The following is a 27,783-nucleotide window of genomic DNA, read 5'->3' as shown; positions in this document are numbered from 1 at the left end:
AAGAGATGCACTTTTCCTCATCTCCGGTTTCCCTGAAACCCTAAACTTCTTAGAAATTTTAAAGAAAAAAAAATGCAGCAACTTTGTGTTTCCCATTCTGCTAGGACCTCAATAGTGAGGTGCCCCCATCATATCCTCCTGCCTCAGCTCGTACAGACAGTGCACTGAGCATGCCAGAAAGACCCAGAAAAAAAAAAAAAACAAAACCCTGGCTGTTTAATTCGTGCCTCTTTTAGACTTCTCCCCTTGCGTGCCACAAATAGCCGTTGCCACTGGGTGGGATTAACACACTTGGCCTTTAAACCATAGGCTCAAGCACATGGGTTTTATTTTGTTATAAACAACTTCTTCATACTGAACTCAGTCCTCCTGAGTTCTTAAATTTTCTTGGACTGTAAATTTTACGACAACAGAGGAGCATTGAAACTTTGCCTCGCACACCATTAATCTCCTCACTCTCCAAACAGCACAGAAGCCTTGCAGAGTATTTGTCTCAGCCACAAGCCCAGCCAGGAGGCTTGTGTCCATATTAGTCATGAGTTTTGTACACTTGCACCTCAACACTGGAGGCCCAGTCTCAGCTTGCTTCTTGGCTGTTTCAACCCATTCTGCCCCATTTTACTGCTGGACAGACAATCTGATGCTTGCACTGACTGCTGGCTGAAGCCCCAGGGTACAAGAGAACTGCAGCCTAGTAGCATTCAGAGCTAAAAGACTATTGAAAAAAAAAAAGTCTTTTGGCTAAAAGACCTTGGTGATGCACAGGAGATCTCCTTAAGGGACAACCCTCTATCCTGAGGATAAAACCCCACAAGCTTTCCAGTGGTGACAGCGAACTCAGGACAAATCGAGAGACACGATGTCCGTTTCCTCTGCTAATTTGGCTTCTTCCCCCAGCGCCGAGTCTGACACAAGCTTTCTCTGCTGGCTAGAGCAGAAAGGCAATGTGGCTTCCAGGCAGACACCAGAGATAGAGGTTTACTTTTCTCCCTGATGCTGTCCACGGGCAAATCACTCCTTCTGCCAAGGGAGATTTAAGTCTTCGCTGTTTAGGCTGCGTGCTCCTCAGGGCTGCCTGACTACGCATTTAGACAGCTTCTAGCACACTGGGGAAACAGCTGTCAGGACAGCACTCGTATAAATAAGGGAGAACAGGTATAAAGGCAGAACAATTCATCTCCCACTAAGAAGATCATGAGAATAAAACACAGCAAAGAAGGGAAAAAAAGTCACAAATCCCAAAACAAAGTCTGACAAACATTTTTAGTTCTACAACAAAATAAATATTTAAACTCTGATTTACCAAGAACAGTGAGGCTTGGTTCAAAAAACCTACAGATATAACAACATATGCTGAATGTCACAACACTTCATGTTGCTGTAAGTCATGCATGAAACAGCCCGATTTATTACAAATATTCACACAGTACAAAGTACAGTATAGTAATACATGCTGGGATATAGGCCACTTGCCCTGACTACACTTACTCCATCAAAACCCAGTGTAAACAGCCAATCTTTATTGATAGGGTTTAGTGATATTCATGTGTGTTATATGCTTTCTGAAGCTCCAGAAATTACTACTGTTGCTACTTGCTATGCCTTTCAAGAGCTGTGGACTCCTCTCTGCCAGTGGAGCAGCCAGTTTATGCTTAAAAGTACATTCTCCCCAAAGGGTACTACAAGAAAATCCATAGGAATTCTGGCATGTATTGTGGAGCAAGAATGAATGTATAAACATTGATAGCTGCTATGTTTTAGACAGACACAAAGGTCCAGTTAGAACAACCGCATTCCATTGACTAGAAAGTGGAATTTACCTGGGTTTACTTGTGTTATCAGCACTACCTGATTATTCCCTGTACCCTCTCCTTCCTCCTCCAATAGGTATCACTTTAATATGTTCTTCACAAAGGAAAAAATACCACTTAGTACCCTTAAAGTTTTGTCTTAAGGTATTTATAATGGAGATGGAAAAAACCCAGTTTCAGCCAAGCTTGTTTTACAGCAGATTTTTTCCACAGCTCTTGAAATAAGACATCTTTGCATACCACCAACCTCAACAGCAGTGTTACTGGAGCTTGTAGAAACATCACGTATTGATCAGACCCAGCAACGGATGACATTTTTTTCATGCCTTCTGCTGTCCCCAACAGTCTCTGTTTCCATTGCACGAAGATAGTGTAGTTGATCAAAAATTGCAACTCTATACAAACAATATCTTCCATTCACTGCAAACATTCAAGAACAAGTATCTGGACTCCATTTTGGGCCTTGCTACCATCTATTCATGACACTGTTATACAAGCACTTCCTCAGCTAAGTTGAATCAATAAAAGGGCCAAGTGTCTGTTGAAAGGGAAGGATACAGAGGCACATTAAATGAGTGAGGGGGTTTTTTTAATCACAAGGATGTTACCACATCTTGGGTAACACCTTAACCCCGTGAAATGTCAACACCCTTTTACTTTGTTAAAACGAGTTTACAGCCTGGAGCTATATGCAAAGCTGCTTTGGGGGCTCAATCTCGTATGCTTACATTTGCAAACAGGTTTGTAGAAATCCAGAAAAAGTTCACTGGACGATCTTTGACAGCACTTTCAAGCTCCAGGTAGAGCTCAGAGAGACTCCCTATGACCCTGGCCGCCTGATGGAAGTAAGCCTTGCCCCATGTTTTATCTCATTGTGTCACTGCAGTTCAACAAGCACCAAATAGGTGACATATCCGATCCGAGGCTGCTATCCTCACTGTCTTTGCCAGGCTTTTGACAACCAGTGTAATGCATTTGACCCATTTACAAATGATTATACGGCACCTGAGGGGATGCTGTTTATGTGATGCAGTCCAAACCCACATGTATATCTTACTAAAACATAAGAACACAAGTAAGGGAGTTCATGCTAGAACTGGTGCCGTTGGCCTCACCTTTTCATAAAAACAAAACTGCACAAGCAGCGAGGTATTCAGCTTCATCAATAAGATCAAGGAAATACTTAGATATAAAGAACCACAATTAAAGAGTTCAGACCTTGGATTCCCATCTGTGAAGCAGGCATTGTCTGAGAATTCAACATACTTCTTGTCAAATATATCCAATTTTGAACATGAGAGAGGGCCTATACCATTTACAATTGTATGAAAAAAGCAGTTTTGCTGGCAAATCCTTGTCTCCTTCCGCCACAACACATAGAATATAGTCACTATTTTACTTTCCCTCTCAATCCTTCATTTACAAACTCAAACACCCCACAATCAATCCCAAAAGACATGCTGATTACAAGTGCTATTGTGAAATAAAGTTATAATGTAACAAATTCCAAATCTCAGTGTATTGTTCAGTGAGCATCTGGTGAAGCACAAATTAAATATTACAGTTTGTTTCTGAATTATAAAAGTATACTTTTTATGATGAACGAACTGGTGTGGACCTTGAAAAGCAGTAGCCTCTGAAAGCAAGCTGAAGTATCTGTGAAAGGAAAAGCTCTTTACTTGTTTAAGAAGATGCCAACAGTTACAGGAAGCTATCTTCAAGAGTCAAAGTAAAGGTTTCTTCAGTCAAATATACACTGCAAGGCTCTAATTCATATCCTTCCCTGCTACACTGCTGCAGATGATGTTACGCGCCCATTAACATGCCCATGAAATCTGATCCGTTCTGAATGGTGATGGGAGCTCCAGCACTGTTGTCCACAAATATGGAGGTGTACTGGCCAGCCTGCACAGAGAGCAAGAGAGAAAGGAAAATATCTGACACTTCATCCCAGCATAAAATGAGGAAAAAAAGCATTTCGCTATCATGAACTAAGCACAGAAGCCTCCTGCCATTTTCTCTGCCTCCTGGGAACAGGATCTGACCAAACATTTTTACTGCAGCCCTACAGCTTTGACTTGGTGGAAGAAATTTTCTGTAGTGAAACTATTACAGGTTTATTACTTAACTAGATTCTTACTGCACTAGCATCTTTTTGGGTGACTAGTTAAGTAACCATCTGTGCTTCAGATTCTGTTCTATGAAATGGGAAACACAATTGCCATCTTGACAATGCAAGGCAAGGTTTGAGAAAGAAAAATATTGACTGTCATTTCTTACAGGGAAGGTTACTTCTGTGGCTTAAGATCAGAACAAATCTGGCTTTTGTTCCTGTTCCTGCCACAGATCCTCTCTAGTCACTCCAGGTAAGGCATTTAACTTCACTAACCTTAGAAAGAAGGTTAATAAAAACTTCCCCACCTCCTGGTGAGAATTCAGCCTTGCCAGTAAATAACTCTGCAGCCTGCCAAGCCAACTAGCACAGTGATTCCCAGTCTGCATGGGCTTACCTGCAGCTGCAGTAAGCCATGTACATAGATAGTGAAGATTTTGCTGTTACTTTCCAGACCAGCAATGACTTCCAAAGACCTAAACAGTAGCAAAAGAAAAATAAACAGATTAAACACCTGAGGCAGTCACAACAGTTGTTGTGGAATGACAATAGTCTCCTGACCTCCCTGGAAATAGGACCTGGTGGTTCTAGTGCCCATCTGTACTAAACAGGTGGCCTGTTGACTTGATTCTGGCAGTAATCAGCTGCCTTGAAAAGAGAACAGTAGAACCTTGTCCTCACTGTAGCGTCTAATGGAAGACTTACAGAGCATACAGGATTGTGAACGCAAAACTCAGCTGGAGACAGGAACTGGGAGCCACCTTCTCTCACAGAAGCTTTTCTCAAGGTCCTGTAGTCTGTATCCCTCACCCTTGAATAGGTGCTAAACACGTCCTTTAGATTTATCTACATACCAGTTATCCCAGTTTGTTGACCACCACAATAGTTTATACTCTTGTTATTCTGCAAAGAGCTAGCTATATGCATTCTGTCAATAACAGTTCATTCATTTTCAAGGCACGAAAGGCTTATTTCACCTTAACAATATATGTAGTAAGCCTATGCAAGAAAGTACATATTCTGCAGCCGAAAGCTGTTTGGGGAGGACATTTGGATCAGGAGTCACAAACAAACAAACAAACAAATTTTAAAAAAATTGTGCTTCAGTTAAAATTCAAGGAAGAGCTCCAAATCACCCCTTGAGTACTGTTCTTTCCTAATATCATGTTTTAATAGGCATCGTATTCCTTGCAGTAGCAAGGTGTAGGACAGCTGCTCTCTGTGGCATCCTCTGTTTACAAAACTCTAACTCAGCTGCTTTGTACAGGATTCAGGGTGGAAGGAGGTGCCTGAGACATCAACAATCAGAACCACCCTTGTAAGCTCAGTTCCAACACAATACGAAAGCACAGAGCTCCATGCCTGGCTGGTTCTTCCGAAATCTGCCTAACCAGTGGTAGCAGATCTAGTTGTTTTCCCAAGAAAACCAACCCCTTTCCTCCCTTTTTTCCATGAAGTGGTGGTAACGAAACCTAGCAAGTGCAAACGTGCTGTTTCCAGCCCCCTTGCAAGGAAATAATATGCATAAAAGGTAGGGGCAATTTGGCCCAGAGAGAGCAAGCCACTTGGCACCACCTTGATTGAAGAGCTCAGTCTGTGTGTCATATCCTGCCAAAAGCCTAACTTGGGTGGGAACTTCCCACCGTTAATCTCTTCTACTCCAACTGTCTCCTTGCCTCTGAGTTTCCATCTCTCTCAGCCGAAAGCCCTCAGGGTTCTTTCAGCTCCCTCAAATGAATGACTGTGTACGCTGACATCCCCAGGAAATTCCACAAGCACGGGTAGCTGCTCAGCCTGTGCCAGCAGAATGTCTGTCCAGACAGGTTCCCATCCCTCCACCCAGCTTTCCTTCCATGCCACAGACCAGCCACGCTCTCACCCACCATATGAGAGAGAGGTGTCTCACAGAGCCAGTGCTGATTCTGCTTTACTCCCACTGCTGTCCAACTGGCTCAACTCAGGACAGCCTTGCAGCATAACCAGTCATAAATTGCAACCCTGGACAACTGATGGAAACTCCGAGTCAGACATCAGAGAGCTTTATGTAAACTTCTGTCTAAGAAAAAAAAGTTTTTACTGTTACCGTTCTTTGGAGAATGTAGTTATAAATTCTTCAGGTGGCAAGCTAATCTCAAAACATCCCAATAAACCTGCCTGGGCTGTATGTGACAAAGAGGTTGTTCACACATCCCAGCCAGAACCAGAACAGTTTTCTAGGAGCTTTCAGCTAAAAGAGACCTGCAATGAGGAAGGCACAGTAGTTTCCATGGTCCACAGGGAAGCTTCCTATTCAGATAACTCTTGTGCTTGCATTTACCAGAACAAGGAAGCAAGACTAAAATCACGTTGAAAGCAATCAGAGATTGACATGCATTCTTTAGTAATATTACTGTAAGGTCGACTGAATGGACAGCAAAGGAAAGAGAGAGACACAGACAGACACTGTCCTTGGAGACAGAAGTGAGCATTCCAGAAGAAAAACACTTTGTTCTCTCTGAGAGGCCTTAATCAAATCAGTTGGGAGCTTGTGGAATCATTAGGAAGAAAAACTCACCACTGTCAGGTTCATTTATTTTGCAAAATGGTTTAAATGGAATTTGGATTTTCTGTATGATTCTGTAACTGAAGACAATGTAGAGTGGAGATCAGGAGGGGAAAACAGCTTTTCACTCTCAGAGATCTGCAGGATCAATTTCACTTTTAAATCCTTTTAGGTGGCTTCATAAATCTCACCCACTCATTCACTCAAATCTTTGTTAAATATCATCAGGTCAACACCACCAACTGGCAATATTTTTCCACATCCCAAGGGGCAATATCTTTCCACATCCCAAAAGCATGTAGAAAAATATTCTGTGGAACTTGCAGTCTCTGTTCATGGGGAATCCAAGGGCTAGGGGCATGAGTCCTGTTTTGATGAAATTGCTAAGATAAGAGGAGATTGTTGTAGGTGGGGAAAAAAAAAGCACCAATGCTGAAGAAAGAAAAACCCCTGATTACTTGAATCTGACTGGTCTTTGCTGTGCAGACTAAAGGACAGGAATAGGGATCTGCACTGTGCAAAAGCAATTTGTGAGAGCTACTCATAAAGAGGACAGTAACTTTCTGTCCCACTCATACCTGTTCCATCCCTGTGATTAAAGGCCTGGGCTGTCCCAAAATCGCTCATTGTCAACACACATCCCAGACTTCAAGATCGGGCTGAGGTCCATTCTTAGCATGATATAAAGGAATCTCACAAGTGCCAGAAATGAAATGTCCCATTAAGTTCTGCAGCTTACCAGAATACAAGGTGTCCCTTCAAGGAGCACGAAGCTACATCCCCCCCCTTCTTCTGCTGACATTGTGACTGCAGCCAGTCTGTCACTGCCTCACTTTAAGTGCTGCAATCATAAAAGACTGTTATAAAACAGTCTACAAGGCCAAGGAGGTGCCAGTTGCTCCAGTCAGCAAGTTCCCTGACTTCCCATCAGGTCAGTGGGCACACAGCTCCCTCTTACCCTAATTACTAATGCGTACTCAGATACCAATCAAGTCTTTTCCACAGGCCAATGAGACCTAAGAGAGGTTTATTTATTACATGAGGCTTCATGTGAAATTCACTTGCCAATAAAGCCTCTAAATTGAAATGCCTCTGGAGAGGTCAGTCCTATTTGCAGCACTCTGACTCACAGAGCAGGGAAGGTGAGGGCTGAAGCATCCAGTCCAGCAGGAAATTTATGGTTTTCTGGGTTTTAAGTTGCACCTGTGGAGTCGTTTTATGGATATATTTCAGTGGTGCTATTGCAAGGGTGTTGCTACAGCTGCACTGGAATTGACGCAGACAGGGCAGAGCAAATCTGCACAGCCCTGTACAGGTATTTTTCAAGGGCCAAGCCGCAAGCACAGACCAGGACCACTCTGTGCAAGCAGCGTTGCCCTCTGCTGGGTGCAATTTAGCCCAGCCCAGGGGCTTCCCAGCCCCTTCCTCCAAGCAAAGCTTGCCAAACTCCCAAGCAAGCTGGCCTTCTCTGAGATACAGGGCACCTATATGCTGCAGCTGAAAGGATGACAGAAGCACAGCAAACGAGCAGCCAACTGTATGCTGATGCCGTGGCCCATTGCATAAGGAGCAACACTCAAGGTTGCCATGGCCTAACAAAAGTGTTTCTTTAGCAGAGTTTGGCTAATGGATCCCAGAAGAGGAAAATTCAGCATGGTTAGCCAAGCAAGCTCCACAAGGCAGCTGAGAGCTGTGAGAAGGTATCATATACCTGTATATAAGCCCTGCACTTTCTGCCTCAGAACTCATTCACCTCTATTTTCCACCTATTTGTTCTCCTTATTACTTCAACACTTCCACAGCAACATGAGTGAGATGCTGTGATCCATTCAGGATGCAGCTGAAATTATAAAAAATGAGCTAACAACCTCTGGCACAAAATTAAAGTGTTTCTCTCGTTCTGTATGTTTGTGATTAAGCTGAGCATTCAGCACGTTTAGCTACATTCAGTTTCAGCCGACTTCATTCACAATTCTCTCAACATATGCAATATTTAGCTCTTTAGAGTAATTAGCACTGAAAGGTTAAAAATCAGAGAAAAAAAACCCCAAACACATAAAACCTAAGGGCCAGATGGAATCGCTCTCTTCAGAAAAGTTCTATGAGCATTTATCACATAAATTCACTGTTGGTGAACCTGATTTCCACAGTTGGTTGAAACATGGGTCCATCTGAGAAAAATAATTGCCAAGACAGCATTGCAGTAACTCACGTGTATCGGTGGCACAGAGATTCAATGCAGATCAACACTCGGACGTTATCTCTGGCTCGGAGTTGGACTTTACTCTTCAACTCGCTGTGGTCTGGGGAAAGCAGTGGAAGAAAAATACAAGCACTTTCATGACACAGCAGACCACCGGTTGCTGGTGTTTGGATTAACAGAGACACCAGTAACCTTGTGACTTCTGTATTGGGTTTGCATGGCAAGGTTTTGGTAGCGGGAGCCTACAGGGGTAGCTTCTGTGAGAAGCTGCTAGAAGCTTCCCCCACGTCCGACAGAGCCAATGCCAGCCGGCTCCAAGACGGACCTGCCACTGGCCAAGTCTGAGCCCATCAGCAACGGTGGTAGCACCTCTGGGATAACAGATTTAAGAAGGGGAAAAAAACCTGCACAACTGCAGCCAAAGAGAGGAGCAGTTCATGAAGAACTGCAGCCTGCGAGAAGGACTCATTTTGGAGAAGTTCATGGAGAACTGTCTCCCGTGGGAGGGACCCCATGCTGGAGCAGGGGAAGAGTGTGAGGGGTCCTTCCCTTTGGGAGGAAGGAGCAGCAGAGACAAGGTGTGATGAACTGACCGCAACCCCCATTCCCCATCCCCCTGTGCCACTGAAGGGAGGAGGCAGAGAAAATTCAAGTAAAGTTAAGCCTGGGAAGAAGGGAGTGGTGGTGGGAAGGTGTTTTAAGATTTAGTTTTTATTTCTCATTATCCTACTCTGATTTGATTGGCAATAAATTAAATTAATTTTTCCCCAAGTCGAGTCTGTTTTGCCCACAACGGTAACTGGTGAGTGATCTCTCCCCGTCCTTATCTTGACCCACGAGTCTTTTGTTATATTTTCTCTCCCCTGTCCAGCTGAGATAAGGGAGCGATAGAGCAGCTTTGGTGGGCACCTGGCATCCAGCCAGGGTCCATCCACCAGAACTTCTTAGGAAAGCACCCTTCTGGTATTGGATTTTAAAATACTTCATCACTGAAGTATTAAAACCATTGAATAAATGCACTGGTGACAAAACACAGTCAAAACTGACTTGATGCAGTGCTACATCATCACGTGCATTTCTTCTAAAGTCTTTTATGGAAGCCATAACTTCCACATGTGAATACATTTGGTCCCTAAATTCATCCTCCATAAGGAGTGTCGATTTGTTTGGTTTGCATGCAGCAGCCTGCTATGGCTATCAGCCTGTGAAAGTACCCAGCTCTAAGGACAGGGCTCACTGCAAAGGGCTGCCATTACACATGCTCCAAATCAAACAGGACCCAGAGAGTTCTCCGAGACTCCTTCCTGCACCTCTCGAGCAGTACAGAAAAGGTTTCTGGGGACAACACTCACCAATGTGGACATTGGCTGAAAACTGGTAGATGCCAGACACAGGTGCTGTGAAACGTCCTGTTGCCAGATTTAATCCTGTCCCCCGGAGAAAAGCTCCTTTGGCCAGAGGCTGTAAGATAAGGAAAGCAGACCCTGAACAAGTCCCCAGCACTCTCAACAATTACTTCTGCCCAGAACAAAGAACAAGCCTACGTGCATGAGAACAAAGCTGAAAAAATTTGCAAGGCTACTGCCTTATCTCCCCAGAACACACCTTCCAGATGGGCTCTCTCTCAGCATTTGATGCCCACTAAAGGCAAAATGATCAGTATGAGACATGAAGATGCCCTTTTTGCTCACTGCCAAACTCTTCTAACTCATCTTGACTCAGACTGTGCTTACTGCATCCCTATGCTCTGCTGGTCCTAGTGGCCTCTAGCCTCCACTGATCTTCTGATACACAAGATCTCCGTTTATTTGAGTCAAGAGGTCCCTGCTACTCCCAAAGACTTCCTAGATGAGGTAAAGCAGTGTCCCCAGGCTTAAAAACCTGGAACCTTATACACTGTTTTTGTGATACAAGTACAGAAGAAACACTCATATGGGTCTCCAGAGGTTTTCTACCCACGTTAGGTCTGACAGCTTTGATGCTGCTAAAGAACAACTGCTTGGATTCTTACAGATTCCATATTTAGTTTCATTTTGTTCTAGCCTTGGATTCTACAGAATCGGCAAAAACTTACTAAAATAGCATGCAGCTTCTCCTCATGGCAAGGAAGCAGTCTTAAATCGAACTCGCAGCAGATTATCTGACTCAGACTAAAATAAACTCTGCGAGAAATGTTTATTGTTTATTTTGGCCTGCCTCATATGAATTTGGCTAGAGCTGGGGAGAAGCAGGAGTGGCTTCAGTGGGCCAAGAAAGCACATTAGTCAGACTCTGCTTCCACCGCAAGGGCATTCTGTGCAATGTGAACGCCTTCCCATGAGTGCTGTCCTGAGAGATTTGCATTGGTCTTATGGAAGAAGAGCTGTTCAAATCTGGCTCTGTAAAGGCATGCACACTGTATGCACACTATATCCCTAAAACATGCACAAATGCATAATTGAGCAATCTCAACAACGCAACATTTGAGTATGCTTTCCAGTACTAGATAGTGAAAGGAGCCTGAGACACGGTGAACAAATTTGTAGCAGTGTTGCCACAGGTGCTATTACACTAAAAAAAAAAACCCCAAACAGTAGAGGAACACCTTTGCTCAAGTACCAGAAGGAAGTTAATTGCCTCCCCATTCTGGTTCATCACAGCCAGAAATTGACAGCTTTCACAATGCTGGGTAGGAATAATTAATTCAGCTTTCTCTTTAAAAGGAAGTAAGGTTGCAAATATTTGGGTCTGGTGGTGTTTGTTTAGAGAGTTACTATGTGGCACGAGGAGTGAAATGACTAACCTGCCTTTATGCAGCAAATCCCAGGCAAGGCTCACAAAAGTGTAATTCCCAGTCCTTATCTACCAAGATAGAGCTGTAGTCTTAAATTTCACAGAACTTTACTAGAAATGTTTTATGGATGCGTATGGTGGTGAAAATACATCCATGTGCAACAGCAGTGGCATTTCTCATAAGATTACATATGTATAATGGAAAAACAGTAATAATGAACTGGAGAACAACTATGTTTCATACAATGATTTCTAGGTCTATATTTATCAGTGTGCACTGATGTGTGCCTATGTGCACATATATACACACAAAAGGAGCTTTATTTTCTTTATGTATACACACATGGACAATGTAACGGCTAACCTAACAACAAAGACTACAGAAGGATTGATTCCGTTCTTATGCTATCACTACGCCATCATTTTTGGTAATGCTATTTCTGATTTACCTCACTGAAAGAGCATCCAAGCCCTGTATGTGCAAAACTGTACTGCATAGTTAATTCATTCCTTTCTTGTTACAGCTATTAGCAGAATCAGCAACATAATTCCAAAACCACTGGCTGAGCATGGAAGGCAATTTTAGGCACCAGTAAATTATCACTGATAAAACATTCCTGTTTCTTCATGCCCTCTGTGGCTTTGTTATTCTTTTGCTCATAGAAATAGACAATGCAGGGAGAGGTTCTCTGGGCAAAATATTCCATTAAACCCCATGCCAATTAGAGCTCCCTGCTGCATTTGCTGCCTCACAGCAGCATACTCGCCTAGCTGCTTCAAACACTGCAGGGATTTATATCTGAGAAACTAACTACTTGGACACAGTTACTTCAGTAGGCAGACCAAAAGCAAACAAGCAAGTTGGTGTCCAGCCGTTCTGTACAAACCAAGGTCAGCCTGTCTTCCTTAGTTCATCTCCTATCCCCACATCTCCCTCATACACGCCACAGTTTACTTCCAGATGGAAAATAGGAAACATGTACAGAGAGTTGAGATGTGAACTGCCAGTTTAGCTGTTCAGTCATAAACACTGTAAAGCAATGCATTGACATCTATTATTAAAGAAAAGGATAACCCAGCCTGCACAGCAACAACACACAGGGGACGCACCAATCTCCTGAAGCAGCAATAAAATTCAACTGCCAAAGGTAGACATTTAGCTTGACCTCAAAGCACTAGAGACACCAGGACTCCTTCTGGGATCTTTCACCATGAAAAGCACATAGGCCACCTTAGCCTTAAGTGATCTGATTCCAGTGACGTTCCTGGGCCCCAGATAAATCCCACTTCCATGGCCTGTCAGAGGCTGCAGTTACTTCAATTCTTGCTGTGTAACGTACATTTCTGAAAGCTTTTGCAAGAGGCAATCATCAGAAACCTCAAAGCGTGAGATGCAGGGGGAAGAGGTGGGGAAAGGAGTATCACATGTTTCATTCCAGATACTAAGAAAATTATGAGACCAAGAGGGAGAGAGGGAGGGAATGTTCTCAGAGGAAATTTAGCATGGAAGGATGAGAAAACCATCATGCTCTCTCAATACTCAAGGTCAGAGTGACTTAGACACCATACTCAAATGACAGGCCATGTCTCAGCACAGGTTCTTTCCACTATCTCAGAATGCTTTGGGTAAGGTCCAAATCCAGGAATTAGAGTCAATCCCTATCATCTCACTCAGAAGTATCAAACTGTTGGCTTCTTCACGCTATTAAACTGACAAAATGGAGGGAGGGGAATTCTCTCTCTCCCCCCACCTTGGACTGTTTAAAGACAAGGTTTTCATCTTTGCAAGAGCATCCACTGTCACCCTCCCTGCTAAATTCCCCTATATCAGAGCACAAGCTAAAACCAGACACTTCTTGTCCCAGAGCTGAAATGAAAGGCTGGCATCCAGAGGCCTGCCAGCCCTCCCACATCAGCTTCAGGGCCAGAAGCAATTAGAAAGAAGCTAGGCATATGATAACAAAGCATGGGAAGCATCAGCCTACGCACTGATTACTGAGATGTCTTTATTCACATTTTCCCTCCTAATTAATGAGGCAGCAGATCTCTCTAGCCCTGCCTGCACTTCAAGTACAATCTTGCCTCTGTGCCAGCACCCACAGTGCTGTCAAACCAGGCTTCCACAAGTGTATTTGGGAAAGGTCCAGGAAAGTACCCTGTTTAGAACATAACCACTGCCTCTAGTCCTGCAGTTGTGAAAAGTCCTAGCAGCAAAACTACTTCATAGGAAAGGATCTGCTGGACAGGATTCTTCAGAAACAGGAAGAAAGCTCAGCACCTTACTACATGGACAGTGTTAGCAAGCCCTGCTGACGGAAAGCCATATTCCCTGTTCGTACTCCTCAAACTCCTCCTGTCACAACACAAAAGCAACCATGTATCTGAAGGCCTTGTGCTTTGTGACTCCAAAGTCTAAAATAAGTCTCCTCAATTACCAGGTAACTGCTTGGTTTTAGCTCTTACTTTGCCTAACATTTACACTTCAAATTCAGATCCTATTTGCAACTGGTTCAGGAACGGTTAGCAGAAGTTTTAATATCAAATTCAACAGCTTGCTTGTAACCATGCTTATAATGCCCTACAACATCCCATGATGGTGTGCTTGTCATTATAACATGACTATAATGAAATTATATAGGTAACTTTCATTAGTCTTCTATAAAACATATGATTATGTAAAGAATTTGAGCATCAGGACTGGCCCATCTAAAAAAATGACAGCTCTTATTTGGGCTCACAAATCTATAAGCAATGACTTCTGTCTGCCTCTGACATTTTTCTACATCTGAAGGTTACTCTGGAATTAAACAGGGCGTGCACTGAAAAAAAAGAACAGAACCTTCAGACTAACGCCGAACATGGACAAGTCTTTCTCCATCATTAACTGAAATAAAAAGACTGACTGTTGTTTGGACCTGCGAGACAGCCCTCTCTTGCACAGACCTGTTAGAACTTCAGTAAGAACTGTAATGAGATTCAGCTGGGCTGCAAGAGAAGAAGAAAGTCTGCCTCTTGGGTTTGTCAGGAAGGAGAAGACTCAAAGCTAAATGTCCATCTTACTGCAGTTGAGCTTCAGTGCTGAAATCACCATATGAGATCCTACTTCTGTCAATCACAAAAAAGGTAGTGCTATATTCATAGCATCCAAGCCTGAGATGAGCTTCGGGGATTAGTCTACCCTTTCAGGAAACACCTTTATCTGCAGAGCCACCTAACAGCTTTGCAGACTAGGGGAACTATAGCTGATCTACGCACAATGGCTGTTGTGGAGTTGCACAGGTTCAGTCTGTAATCCCTTCTCACCGACTGGAAGTTCTGAAGTTCTACCAGGGTCTTCTTATCTACAATGACTTGTCCTTTTAGCTTGCAATGGAATGCCTCCTCCACACGTCTGTGATGCGAAACTTCCTCCAAGGAGAGCAGGAGTGGAGGCAGCTGGCTAGGATGGGCTGAAATAGCCAGGGATGCTCGACGCTCAATGGCTTCTGAGAAGAAAAGAAAAAGTATAGGAAAATAAAGGCTTAGTTCAAGAGCCTGGTCTACGAAGCCATTAGTTGTGCGATAAGACTTCTGCACTTAATTCTTCAACTTGAACTAAACAGCACTGGGGAAATATTTTTTCAAATTTTTAATTGCCAAATAGGGGAATGCTTTAAGGTAAACGTTTGCAAAGCCAATTCTTTATTTGCCATGGTGCTTACCAAAAGAAGCAGACCACAAAAGCACAAAGCTTTTACAGTCTTTACCTTTTAATATCTCCTTAAACTCCTGCAGAAGGACTTCCCGGGTGACTTCAGCACCAGGTGCTCCTGGAGGTCCCTGGGGACCAGGAGGTCCTGGGGGGCCAACAAGCCCACGCTAAGGAAGTAACCAAAGAAAAACACATGAATTAGAACCAGGCAATTGCACTGGCAGACCAAAAATTCTCTCAGCCATGAGCTAGTTCTACAGAGCCGTCAGCCACGTGAGCAGCCCCCTCCACTATCAGTTCAGCTACAGGCCTGATGCAGTAAATCTTAAACTGACTCTCCAGCAGCTGTGAATTCCAGCACTTGGAATTTACTCATGCCTTTATGTGGGAGGATAAACTTTGCTCAGGTAAACACTAACTGGTTCTTCAAGTACATATATACAGTGTGAAGCACAACAGGCACAAGACTAAGTTTGCTGCTTCTGCATCTTCTCATATCACCAAAGTATCATACTAGCCTTTAAGCTTCTTATTCTGCCTATTCGCTAACCAGAATAGCCGTCTAGTCACACTTTACATTATTAATATATATTGCTCAGACATAAAGATCACATACATGAATGTTTGGTGCAACACTAGAACTCTTGGGAAAAAAATTGCAACGGTTCATTCAAAATACCTGTAAAGGTTAGCCAAACACACATTAGAGCTTTAAACTAATAGGACGAACATGCAACAGTGTTATCAATGCTATTTTGATGTGTATTGTTCGCAGGGAGTTCCTGTTTCCTCAACTAAACTGCAGTAAACCTGCATGGAAGCGCTCCTGCCTATCAGCTCACTGAGAAATAAAAGGAAATCATTAAAAGCATTCAAGGCTGTCTAAGCAGCAGATTAAAAGTGCACACATGATCAAGCATCACTCAGCAGATGATCAGTAATTCATTAATTTGAAATGAATGACTTGTCCACACCTTGATTAATATATCCTTTGAGATACTTGGACTTTATCTAGTGGAAGAAAAAAATACGTTAATTTTATTTCTACTGAGCAGAAAAAAAACCCCAAAAAGGCTCAGTCCAAGAAACAGCTGGTTTAAACAAAAATGAATGTTGACAGTGGAATTCACATACCTTATCTTACAAAGCATATAGCACTTATTGTCTCAAATGTCTCCAAAATACTTTGAGAAATTAAACACAAACAAATGAAAACGCAGCACACTCTAGGGTGGGAAGGCAAAAGCCGGAGCATTCAAAACACCTTGCATATCAGCAGTAGGAAGGGAAGCCACAGTGCACATTTATTAGCTGATGGCAATCTAGCAGTAACCTACTAATTTCTTGTCTTTCCCTTTGCATCTCCTTTTGGAAGTATTGCCATCATCTGGGCGGTGAACAAAGGAGATCCAGGTCCGCCGTGGATCTGTGATTCGAGGATCTGGAGATTCTAGGATCTAAAGAGAAACAAGAACAAAGACTGATATCACTGTTATCTCTTTGGCCACTGCATGGATTCAGAGAATGCAAAGTTTCCAGACCAGACTGTTGTGTGCTGCCTAAACCGCATCCTTGATCCAAATGTACTGCATTTGGGAAGACATTGAAGGTGGGATAAAATGGGATTCAAGCAATTCAGTCTGGATTATCCAGTACCATGCCACTTTTTTTTCATCATTTACAGGACCATTGCAAATGCAGGCTAGTACTTCGGTCTGAGTTCTGACACAGTGTATGAAAGACACCAGCCTTTCAAAGAGTCCTGTTAGAGTGGGATTTTTTTTCTTTGTAAGTCACAGGCTAACCTGCCATCAGAAATGTCCCAAAAGCCAGAAGATGCTGCCCTTAAACATCAAAATGCCTTCTCATAACTTAATATGCTATCACCTGCAGGGCCTCCCAGCTCCCTTTGCTTAAGAAATCAGTAAAGCCAAGAGCTGGGAGCCAGTGTACCTCAGAGACTTTTCTCAAGCTGCTGAGCCTCTCAGCCCTCCGACAGTCCTTATACGTGCCACAGAAAATCTGCCCAGATGCCAGCAATTTTTCACCACTGCCATCTGACATTTATCAGTTGGATCAATCAAGCAATACAGGGAGATTAAAACGTACAGAAAACCTTGAAATGCTCCATAACTTTCAAATCACATGCTGTAGAGTGACAAATGTGCACACAGAAAAAAAAGCCAATACACAACAAAAAACAAAGTCCACGTCTGATCACAGAAAAGAGTCCACTGGCAAATTTAACTATCTTGCCCATTCCTATATCCTTCAAGTATATTGTAGCCTTAGAGAAATTATCTAGAGAAGCTTTAACATTGCAGTGGCTCATTCTGGATCCCTTCTAAACAAAGTCTGGATAGAAGAGAGGATCTGTCTTTATGAATTTGGGTCCACTTCCTATTGGACTCCCTCGTTCCCATTACTCACCTCCCAGAAACAAACAGAAGTAAGGGATCAAATAGCTATACCTGTTGGTTTTTCTCCTAGGCTAGGAATGAACTTCTAACTTCAAATTTAAAAAAGGCACCAGAAATCATTGGTTAGCAATACTCTGCCATGCTTGTCAAGAGCAATTAACTGTTGACTATGGGGGTTCCAATCTGTTGACACATCCACCTCCCAAATGTCTATCACAGTGAGGATAAAAGCACCAGTCCTCTCAAAGCTTCATGAACCACGCTTAAGTATTCAGAGCCATTAATGGAAAAGCCAGAGAGGAAAAACTGCAATGAACACTTACAATCTTTAAAACAAACAAACAAAACCCCCACCCTATGCCTATTGTGAACTTTTGGAATTCATTCAATAAACCTGTTTTCTCCTGGTGAGACAGAACAGGTACAGATCAGAATTCCAGCAGGAAAGCAACACAAGGCAGTAGTGGGTTGAATGACATTTGAAATGATTCCTAGACCATTACAAGTTTAGGTAAATCAATATTGATCTATCACCATTCAGGAGGAAGAAAACAAGACGGGTGTGGAAAAAGCATAGAAGCAAAGTCAGTCAACAGTGCACTTTTCAGATCTAAAAATGTTTGCCCCTGGGTATTAAGCTCCTACTAGTCTGACAGCACTACACGGTTCTGCCACAACTCAGACACTATAGCTTTACATTCCGTGGCCTTAACTGTAACAGTGACCTTGCAAGGTGCTTCCAATGCAGCCAAGTGAGCAAACGCATCTACATTTGCTCATTACGTGCCTCACTTGGCTCCCTAAAGCACTTGCCACTTCTCAGAGAACCATATTGAGTTTTAATAACATTTCTAGTACCACTCATAAGCATAGATTCCCTTTCATCAAATAGTCTGCAGAAGCACGTAAAAAACAATTAACCTTTAGAATGCAGGTAGAGATGAGGTCCCAATAACTGCAATATATGTCACTGTCTGAGAGCAACAGGAATTGGACAGAGGATGGCAAATTTTAGCTAGAAATATCAGGGCAAGCCCATTTTGAGGAGAAAAGACCACAGTCTGCGTGATCTGCTATGAAAAATCCATGCAGCATAAATTGTTTCAAAATTAAATCTTAGAAGTCTGCTGGGGTTCCAGCTTGAGGTTATACAGAATGTCAGTGCTTCTAAACTGGTGCAGAGCCTGGAAAGCTCTCTCTCCAGCATGCACCCAGGCACATGGGTGTAGTACAAGGCACTTGTCCGTAGATTTCTGAGCTGATGTGATCACAACTATTTATTTCAAACAGCTTGGGTCAACAAATGATTTACAAACTGGCAGAATATGAGCAGGTCCCCAGAGAACAGATGTGTTGTGAGCTGAGCAAGGGTATTTGTTAAACATACATCTCAAACTCTGTGAAGCCAACTCTATCTTCTCTATTCAGCAAATAATCTTAGGTGATTTACTGCTCAGACACAACCCACAGAAAGATCTACTCCTATTGAATTGCTCTATTCAGGCGGTCCACTTATCCTCCCCTCCAGACAGATGGCTGCAGAGTAGCTGGCGTCTGTGCTGTAAGCCAAAGCAAGGATATCCCGAGACATTTTGCCATATCGTTCATGCATTTTACTGTAATTAATTGGAGCCAGGGTTATGGTTATGCACACTCCCCTGATGCTCAAATTTAGCAAACAAGAGCAAGGCAAACTATTCGTATCAATCTAGTTCATTATTTCTGTACCAAAATCAGTCTTGAACAGACTTTTAATGTTTATAATCACATTTACAGTCAGCCGTAAATTGCATGTTTAGTCAAGGGGTTCTAGTAGGTTGTTTTAGCTAAATTATTATTTGTCTTGTTTACTTACTGCACCTAGGACTTAAATAGCTTTCTGAAATTCCATTGGAAAGTAACGTAAATGGAACACTATAGGAAATTCCAGGTATTGTGAGATTAGTCACCTCACTAAACCATTATCATCTTCCTACAGACTGTTTGACTGCAGATTTTTGCGAAGCATAAGAAAAGAAGTCAAAGACAGGCCAAGAAGGTCCTTTGGTGCAAATCTCTCCATCTACTGTAACATGTAAACATCAAGTCCAGAGGCAAACGTTCACAGTTTGCAAAAGTCCTTAGAATAGCACATGAAGTGCAGCTTATTTCTGCAACAAACGTGAAACATATTTATCCAAGTTTCATGGAGATTTAATGGTTTCTGATGGGAGAAGCTAGTTCTTTCTGACCCCACCTCATCTGAAAACAGATGGGAGCAGCATCACCACCCATGAGGTCATAGCTGCAGAGTACTGTGTTTATGAGCATTTAAGGTTACAAAGCTCATAAATATAAAGCAGGTAAAAGCCTACCCGTGCTTTGCCCAAAGGAAGCAGATGTCTTTTTGTCCCAGTGACTGACAGGTCTGTGGTAAAGCTGCAGTGCAGTTCACACAACAGGAGGAAACAACTTATCAATAGAAGCACCCAACTCAGGCAGGATGGAGTGTTCCCTCAGTGCTGTGATGGAAGCCAGCAAAAGAACAGCTGGGTTGCAGAGAAAAGGAAAATAAAATCAGTTCATCCTTCAAAAAGGGCTGGCTCATGTGGCAGGAACTCAGAAGTGCAGTCTTCAGAACACAGCAAACACAAGACCAGAGTCATAGGAACTGGGATGCAGCATTTGCTGTAGGTGTGGAAGAGACTATTCAAATATTCCTGGTTTCCACCAGGCTGCAAGACAGGCATAAACTCCCCTCCACTGCAAAAATGAGGAAACAGGCCAGCTAGGAGCAGAAGCCAGCAATCATGGGCAGACTCTGACCATTAACTGTGAAGACTGTGAAGACAAACAGATGTCCTCAGCCTTTCTGGAGCTCCAGCTGTGAAGAAACAGGCCAGAGCAGACATCTTGTCAGGGAGAAAAAAAGAAATCCAGATGGCACATCCCAGAAAAATAAATTTAAAACTCCCAAAGTTAAAAAAAAAATAAAATAAAACCCCCCATACCTCTCCAGTGGCTTGCTTAAATTACAAATCCCTCTACAAGACAGTCATGGCACTCCCCAATTTCTCCAGCACAAGAATGATTGACAGTTAAAATGAATGTTCCATCCTTGTGGTATTATTATTTAATTACTATGGCATGCATGAGCAATCCCAGCAATAAGCATGCAAGCCTCTATTTTTCTTGGCAGCAGCAGCCTCCAGCAGCCAGAGAGACCTTGCAGCCAACTCAGGTATCAGTCAGGACTGAGAACAGCCTTGGAAACACAGCAAAGGGGACTTGTCCCTCCTGGGGTGCTGTTTGCAGAGCAAGGCTAACCTACAGGAGTCAGGAGGAATCCTCATGTTAACTACAGTGAAATCGGGCTTACTCCTTAACGCTTGAAACAGTACCTCCAAAATCAACAGAAGCCTTGCCAGCGATTTTTAATGAACTTTCAATCAGGCCGTTTAACATCACTTTGGAATCTGAATACAATGGCACCTATCACTTCAGAACCAGTTTATGACACTGATGAGAAATTAGCCCACTCTCTCCCTAACTTCCCTCGCAATCAAAGACAAGTTGAGCTGTAATTGAGACTGCTGTACACAAGCAGAACCTGCGGTTCTTTCTGGCTCTGACTCCCAGAACAACATGCACTGCCCAGAGACACACATAGTCTCTGGCCAAGATTCAGCCAGCATGGAAGAAACTACTAGCAGAAATCTACAGTCAAGTAGCAGAGTTTGGATCCTGAGAAATTTCTGAACTGTATCTGAACTTTCCTGAAATTCAAGGATACTGGGATCCAGTCTGCATCTCTGCTAAAAAACAAAGTGAAATGGACAAAAGTAGTTTCAGAGTCTGGATGAATAAGAGAAAAAAGTCAACACTACCTGTAAGCAAGGCTGTACACCTAAAAGCATCTCAAAGTGTTCTCAAGCACACCTAAGCATTTCTCAGGGTGGGACAGGATGGAAAGAAGGCATGAAAAGTTTACAATTTTTTGAGAGGACAGCATCCTTTCCACCTGCAGGTAGTCAGAGATGTGTGTCCAAGATCATATACCTAAGCATTCCAGTCCACAGTCTTTATGTCTGAAGTTACTGCCCTGCAAGTTGTGCTCAGTTATCTATGTATTTGTCCATCTGTGATGGAAGTGTATTTAAGAATTCTTTGCTCTAATTGTTAAGCAGTTGCCAGGCACAAAATGGACCTGACTAAGCATTTCAATCTTATTAATCCACAAATTTCTATGTTGTTGCACCTGATTTACACCAGCAAGAGTATTGTCAGCTTCAATATGAAATTAGGAGCAAATTATTTATTTCAGTAGTGTGTTTTACTTGGAACAGGTTAAAAAGTGACAGACCACTTTTTTTTTCATGAAAAATCCTATGTCAGCTGCTAATAACTTATGGTTATACACACTCTTGGTTATTAATGAGATGTAAAACCAAGGCCCTGACCACTTGCGGTTTTTACAGATCTCTGAAGAATTCTCCCTACAGCAGAAGTGTTAGGTTTGGTATCTTAGCCAAATCTGAAATGGAATTCCTACCTAAACTCCCACTATGTTTTGTGATTGAAAAATTATACTTCAGTCTTCTAAATGGCCATCTCAAAAAGCTTCTCCCCTCCACTGAAACACAAACTGCCTTCAGTGGTCACACCCATAACGAATTTAATGAATCTAATGGAACAGTTCATGTGATCAAGAGCTACTCTGGATGAGAAAAAGACATGCTTGTTGCTGTGTTAGCTGTACTGCAATGTTAATCAGTGCCACCCCTGGATGTACCAGCAGAGTTCTGTCTTTAGGGACGGCACAAAAAAGTAAGGAACTGAGCAGCACCAATAGAACAGGTGTAGCACAGTGCATTTGGCACACAAACCCACATCTGATGTAGGACTACTTACTTTAAAAATGAGCTTTGAAAATCTTACAAACAGCTCTGAGAAATGAGACCAAGCACTGAATTATTTGATATGCTGAGTCAGATGTATGAATCCAACATTATTTTACATGGGCCACGAGGAATTGCAAGGAGGCATGTTATTTGTTATAGCCCTTCTTGTTCATAATATGCCAGAGCAAGACTGACAATGATGACAGGTACAAAACATGAAAGATAACATCTTCTACTACAGATAGGTCACAGTCCAGTCTCTCCCATAGTTTTAACACTTGTCAGGCCCAAAAATACTTTTCTCAATTACACATGCAATCGTACACTCCAGGCTGACTGAAATCTCTTTACAGAGGAGGAATGCAATTTGCACGATGCCATTGAACCAGCTGCTGTTTTCAATTGGAAGCAAAAGGCCCCAAAGAAATAATTCAGAGAGATTTAAGTCATAAACCAGGTAGACCTAGCCCTAGATATTTGACAGAGACAGAAAGATCACAAAGGATATAAAATTTCAAGGACTCCTTGGCTATGTAGTGCGTAACTAAATTAAAAACATTACACTATTACTTGCAGAAATTCCACTGAAGGTAAAATCCTGTTGACCTCAAATCATCCCTGAAATTTCACTGGCGTGCTGAGTCAATAATTTTCCCCAGGTTAGGATGCTGCCTTTGACTTGCTTAGCTGAACTACCCCTAAAAGCAGTTCACAGAAAAGCTGGAGTTGGGAGGGACATCCACAGATTGCCTAGTTCAACACCCCCGCTCTAAGCAGGTGAACTGGAGCAGGTTACTCTGGACCATGTGCAGTCAGGTTTTGACTGTCTCCAGGGATGGAGACTCCACAGCCTCCCTGTCTAGCCTTTTCCAGTGTTTGACTATCCTAACACTAAAGAAGGGTTTTTTCTTATGTTTAAGTGGAATTTCCTGTATTTCAACTTGTACCCACTGCCTCTTGTCCTTTCACTGGGCACTAAGAGTCCAGCTCCATCTTTATTCCCCCTACTCTGGTATCCAAAGGTAACTCCTGATAAGTGTCAACCCTATATAACCACTGGACAATCTACTGCTGCTGAACCCCTGTTAGTATAGTATCACAACTTGCAAGACAAGATCTGTGCCTGGAAAGGGGAAGGTAAGCCTCGCAATTGGCAGCTGCAGGTAGTCAGCCACACACAGTCAAAGTGAGAAGGTCCAGCAGATGAAAACCTCTGTATCCATTCGTCATGTTCTGCTCTCTCTCAGTCCGTCTGTGTCAGAGAAGAAAACTCTTGTGTGCCTGGCAAGCACATCACATTGAAGCAACTCAGCAAAGATAAGACTGAAGAAAAACTTAAAAAAAAAATAATCAACAAAAGCCAACACACTATTTCCTTGGAAATATCAGGTTTATCAGATTTGAAATTTCTGCTTCCCTGTTTTATGTAGAGGTTTCACCATGACTCATGTACTGTGAATGTTAAAGGGGAGCTTTCTCTACTCCTATTCGAAAAGAATTCCCAAGAGAAATTTGTCCCAAATTGTTTTGCTTAATTAGAAGGAAAACACATCTACCTTTTCAACAGTATGAATAAAAATCACTACTCTCAGCTAATATTTCGTTCCCTGTTCCTTCTGCTTTGATAAACCTACCAGCTGGCCACAGAGTCTTCCAAGGTAAACACAGCCTTAATCTTTACTGCACAAGGCCACAAAAATTCCATCTTTCCTGTTATGTGCTGTAGAGAAATGAAATGGGACACTGCTGTTGTTCCACTTTCCTGTGCAGGGCATCCTTTCCTGAAAAAAAACTGCTCACAGAAGTACCTTCAAGGCTCAAAGAGATCAGTCTTCCACAGAGAACTGCTTTCAACCTTCCTTTAGCTTGATAGGTTAGGTAAGGATAGTTTCACTAGTACTTTACTTCTTCCCTTAGTGAATACAAATTCTGATGCTTTGCTGCAAATGGCAACTGTTATTTACCCCAGAAATGGTGGCAGTTCTTAAGCACTGCATTTATAGCATGTGTAAAATAATTCCTTAGCTTGGGCAGGTGCTATATAAATATAAAATACAATACAGTCACCCATGAGATTTAGAAGCAATACTTAAGTAGAGCCTGGACTTTAACCTCAAATAGATTCCAAGGAGAAAAGTTCACACTGCAAAATTTGGGAGTGGATATCAAGCAGAGCTCATAAGCATTTACATCAAAGATTTGGTTTCGTCCTATCCTTATTAAACAGAACCTGCCTTCACTGAACTTGCCAGCTCTTACAGCAGCCAAACCTTTGCCATGGATATTTTAAAGCAAAGTATTTCAACACAGAAACTGTAGCTTCCAAACAATGTCTGTTTTAATGAATGCCCACTAGCCTCCGAATGAGTACTGTGTTTCTTCTAGCAATAATGTACGTATGACTATATCAGAATTAACCAGGACCAGTTTCTGCTTGCTTTTGCAATCAGAATATATTCTGCTTGCGGTCCAATACATTTCACATCAAGCCAAATTCATTCCAGAATAGACTGAAATTTAGTTGCACCAGATATGTATCTGGCCCCTTTTGCAAAAGCAGAATGAAGCAGTTCTAGAGAGTAGAAGTGATTGATTATAAGCACCTCAAGAATTTAGCATGCATACAACCTGTCCTGACAGAGCCCTGCAATACACAACAAAAAATTATCTGAAGAAACGCTGCTTACAGTCCCCTAATGATAATTTTAAGTGCAGCAGCCAGCTTTTTTATATAGAGGACTGTTTCCCAGACTTGCCCAACCTTAACCAATTACTCTCACAATAGAATTGAATAGGATATTTAGAATGTCAGCCCAATTGTTCTAACTTGCCCCCTCTGCCATGTCCCAATTTTTGACAGGTTTGTTACTCTATTGCTATAGTGACTGCCATCCCTAATGGTTGTGATCAAAGTCATGTTTTAGAGGTCACCTCCATTTGAAACAAGGGACATTTTTGTGTGAGCAGGGGAGAGAGAGGGAAGGGGCTGTGTGATAGGGGAGGCTCCCTTCTTTCTCAGTGTTGTCGTCTCCCTTCCATTTCATCCTGCTCCTAATCCGAGGACCTGCTTTTAATTCCCTAACCCCCTCTCCTACTCCCAAGCATTCTATGCAAATGTTCATCTTAAAGGATTCTGGGGGCTCTGATCAATTGACTGGAAATTTTTTGCAGCTTTCACCCTGGGGTGATTCTCCCAAACACGTAACTGGAAGGATCCTACCCTGCAAAATTCGCTCACTAAGCCTAGCAAGTCACCAGCTACAGCCATTGAGGTATCATACACACAGTCTTACACTTGCCACTTATGCACAATTAGCACCGTCCTGAATACTTTTCCTACAAAAGCCACAATCACCTTAAACAGATCATTTGACTACACCAAAAATTTCTCATCAGTAATTTTCAATCACCACAGCCTCTCTGGTGGAAAGGGCAGTGCAGAGAAAGCTCAGGTATGCTCAGATGTTTATACTGTTGTATTTGCCTAAGAAAGTTTTGAAATAACATTTCAGAGAGTAAAGAGTTTGCCTGCAAGAGATTCATTAATATCCCAGTATCATTATTGTACTGATAGCCCACTTGCTTTTTTTTTAATCAGTTGTTTCTGAACAGGATAGTATTCATACACTAGAATTCCAAAATGTCTTTACACTTAATCATCTACTATGGCACTGGAACTTCAGTCATGCATATTCTAAAATAAATTATAATAATAAATTGCAGTACTCCAGTGTTTGCTTCAGTAAGCTAGAAAATCAATCATGCAAAGGCAAAAGGGAGAACATTTCTTTTTAAACTCTAATAGAATTTGGCAAGATTGCGTCAATCATTGGAAAAAGGAACCAGCATCACCTTACTGCCAGAAATAAGTTCTACCAAGCACTGACAACACATAAACACCTACCTTGGGATGCCCATGCAGTTCTTCGCTGTTTGAAAGGGTAGCATTGAAAGGCTCTGTATACTGATTAGGTTCTTTCTTCATCTTTCTCTCTCTCTTTGCTGCCGTAACTCTGAAGAGGCAAAACTGCTGACAAAGTAAAGTTGCCACAAATACCCAGGTGCACCCCTTCATTTTGAAAAGGGAGGGGCCAAGTCAGGAAGGGCACTCTCCAAGCACAAAAACCTTCACCACCAATAACAGGAATAGATACAGACTTCTCTCTCAAAAAAATAAAAAGATTAGAACTATTAAAGGTGATCCTCCAGGCTATGCAATGTCAAATGTGCAGCATGCACGGATGCGCTGGTTGCTGGAGAGATCTCTGTTCAAGCAGGACACATGGAAATGGTATAGATAAACTTGTTTGAAAATCTGGATTCACTCGAAGAAAGAGGTAAGTCCATTCAGCCTCTTGAAGCTTACATAAATACAAGAGGCCCTGGAAAGTCCTGCCACCCACCTTGAAGTGTCGCTCGCCCCCCACCCCCAATAAGTCTTCAGACTCGTTTAAAATGCACTCAACTATGAAACCTAGAGAAGTCAAATTGCTCAGGGCAACAGTTGCTCAGGCCAGAGCTGACAACACAAACTCATCAGGGGGGTTGTGAGGTTGTTCCTCTTCAACAGGAGATTTCACTTTCTGTCATATGAAGCATTGTGTTCAGTTCAAAGCAGGCTTGAATATGTTCCATCCATTCTCTCTTGAATGATACTTCCCTTTCCTCAGTGACAAGTCCTCATCCTTTCCATTCAAGATGCTGGGGAACTGTAATCCAAGGTTGCTACAGCCGCTGCTCTCCTGAAGAGGCTGAAAGCATCACAGCTCAGCCAAGTGCTCAGCCTTCTAAGGAGAAAATAAATTTCTCATATCATAAAAGTTAAAACAGGGAGAAGCAAAGAATCTGAGGATGTACCTAGGTCCATTAGGAACAGATAAATTTTTCCCAAGTCTAGCTTCTCTCCCTCTTTACCTGAGTTTATCTTCACTTCTCTTTAATAAGACCATGAGCAGCAGGTCCCGATGCCACAAGCAGCTGTCAGGATGTAGAATCTCGTGTCTTTTTCATCCTCATCTCCCCTCACACTAGGCAAGATTTCAGGTACCTCTGTGCATAGATCGCGTCTGATTTTTCTCGCTGCTCCTTTCCCCAGCTGCACACTGGCAAAACCCTCCTCAGCTTTTGCTTTACCTCAGCAAATAAGTACTTCTTTCCTGAATGAGTTTCCATCAACTTCAAGAAAGGGGAAAAAAAAAAAGAAAAAAAGGAGGAGGGATCACATTCTAATGAGCTGTCAAGCCTATTCTCTTCACATTCCTATTAGACTCACTGATAAGTGGAGCTGGCCCGTGTGCCAGGCAGATTTAAATCAATGCCCATTCCCTGCTCCCTCCCCTCAGCCCTATTCT

The 27,783-nt window shown here is 42.5% G+C and overlaps 1 protein-coding gene across 2 annotated transcripts; it reads right to left on the bottom strand.

Annotated features, from left to right (window-relative positions):
- Positions 1-1,179: 1,179 nt before the first annotated feature.
- On the bottom strand, positions 1,180-27,783 carry C1QTNF12 (C1q and TNF related 12). 2 transcript variants are annotated; one of them, XM_075027259.1, is made up of 9 exons: positions 27,347-27,783; positions 26,337-27,219; positions 16,470-16,589; positions 15,188-15,299; positions 14,697-14,926; positions 10,022-10,130; positions 8,679-8,769; positions 4,322-4,400; positions 1,180-3,716 (listed from the first exon to the last, which is right to left on the bottom strand). In XM_075027259.1, exons 2-9 carry the CDS (start codon positions 26,505-26,507, stop codon positions 3,618-3,620), a joined length of 1,011 nt encoding a protein of 336 aa, XP_074883360.1. In that variant the 5' UTR covers positions 26,508-27,219; positions 27,347-27,783; the 3' UTR covers positions 1,180-3,617. The 2 variants fall into 2 exon arrangements, with proteins under 2 accessions (XP_074883360.1, XP_074883361.1); XM_075027260.1 differs by having other exon boundaries at positions 1,181-3,716; positions 14,745-14,926.

The sequence above is a fragment of the Buteo buteo genome, chromosome 5 (genome assembly GCF_964188355.1).
Source record: "Buteo buteo chromosome 5, bButBut1.hap1.1, whole genome shotgun sequence".
NCBI lineage: Eukaryota > Metazoa > Chordata > Aves > Accipitriformes > Accipitridae > Buteo > Buteo buteo.
This window is presented reverse-complemented; position numbering and strand designations above follow the sequence as displayed.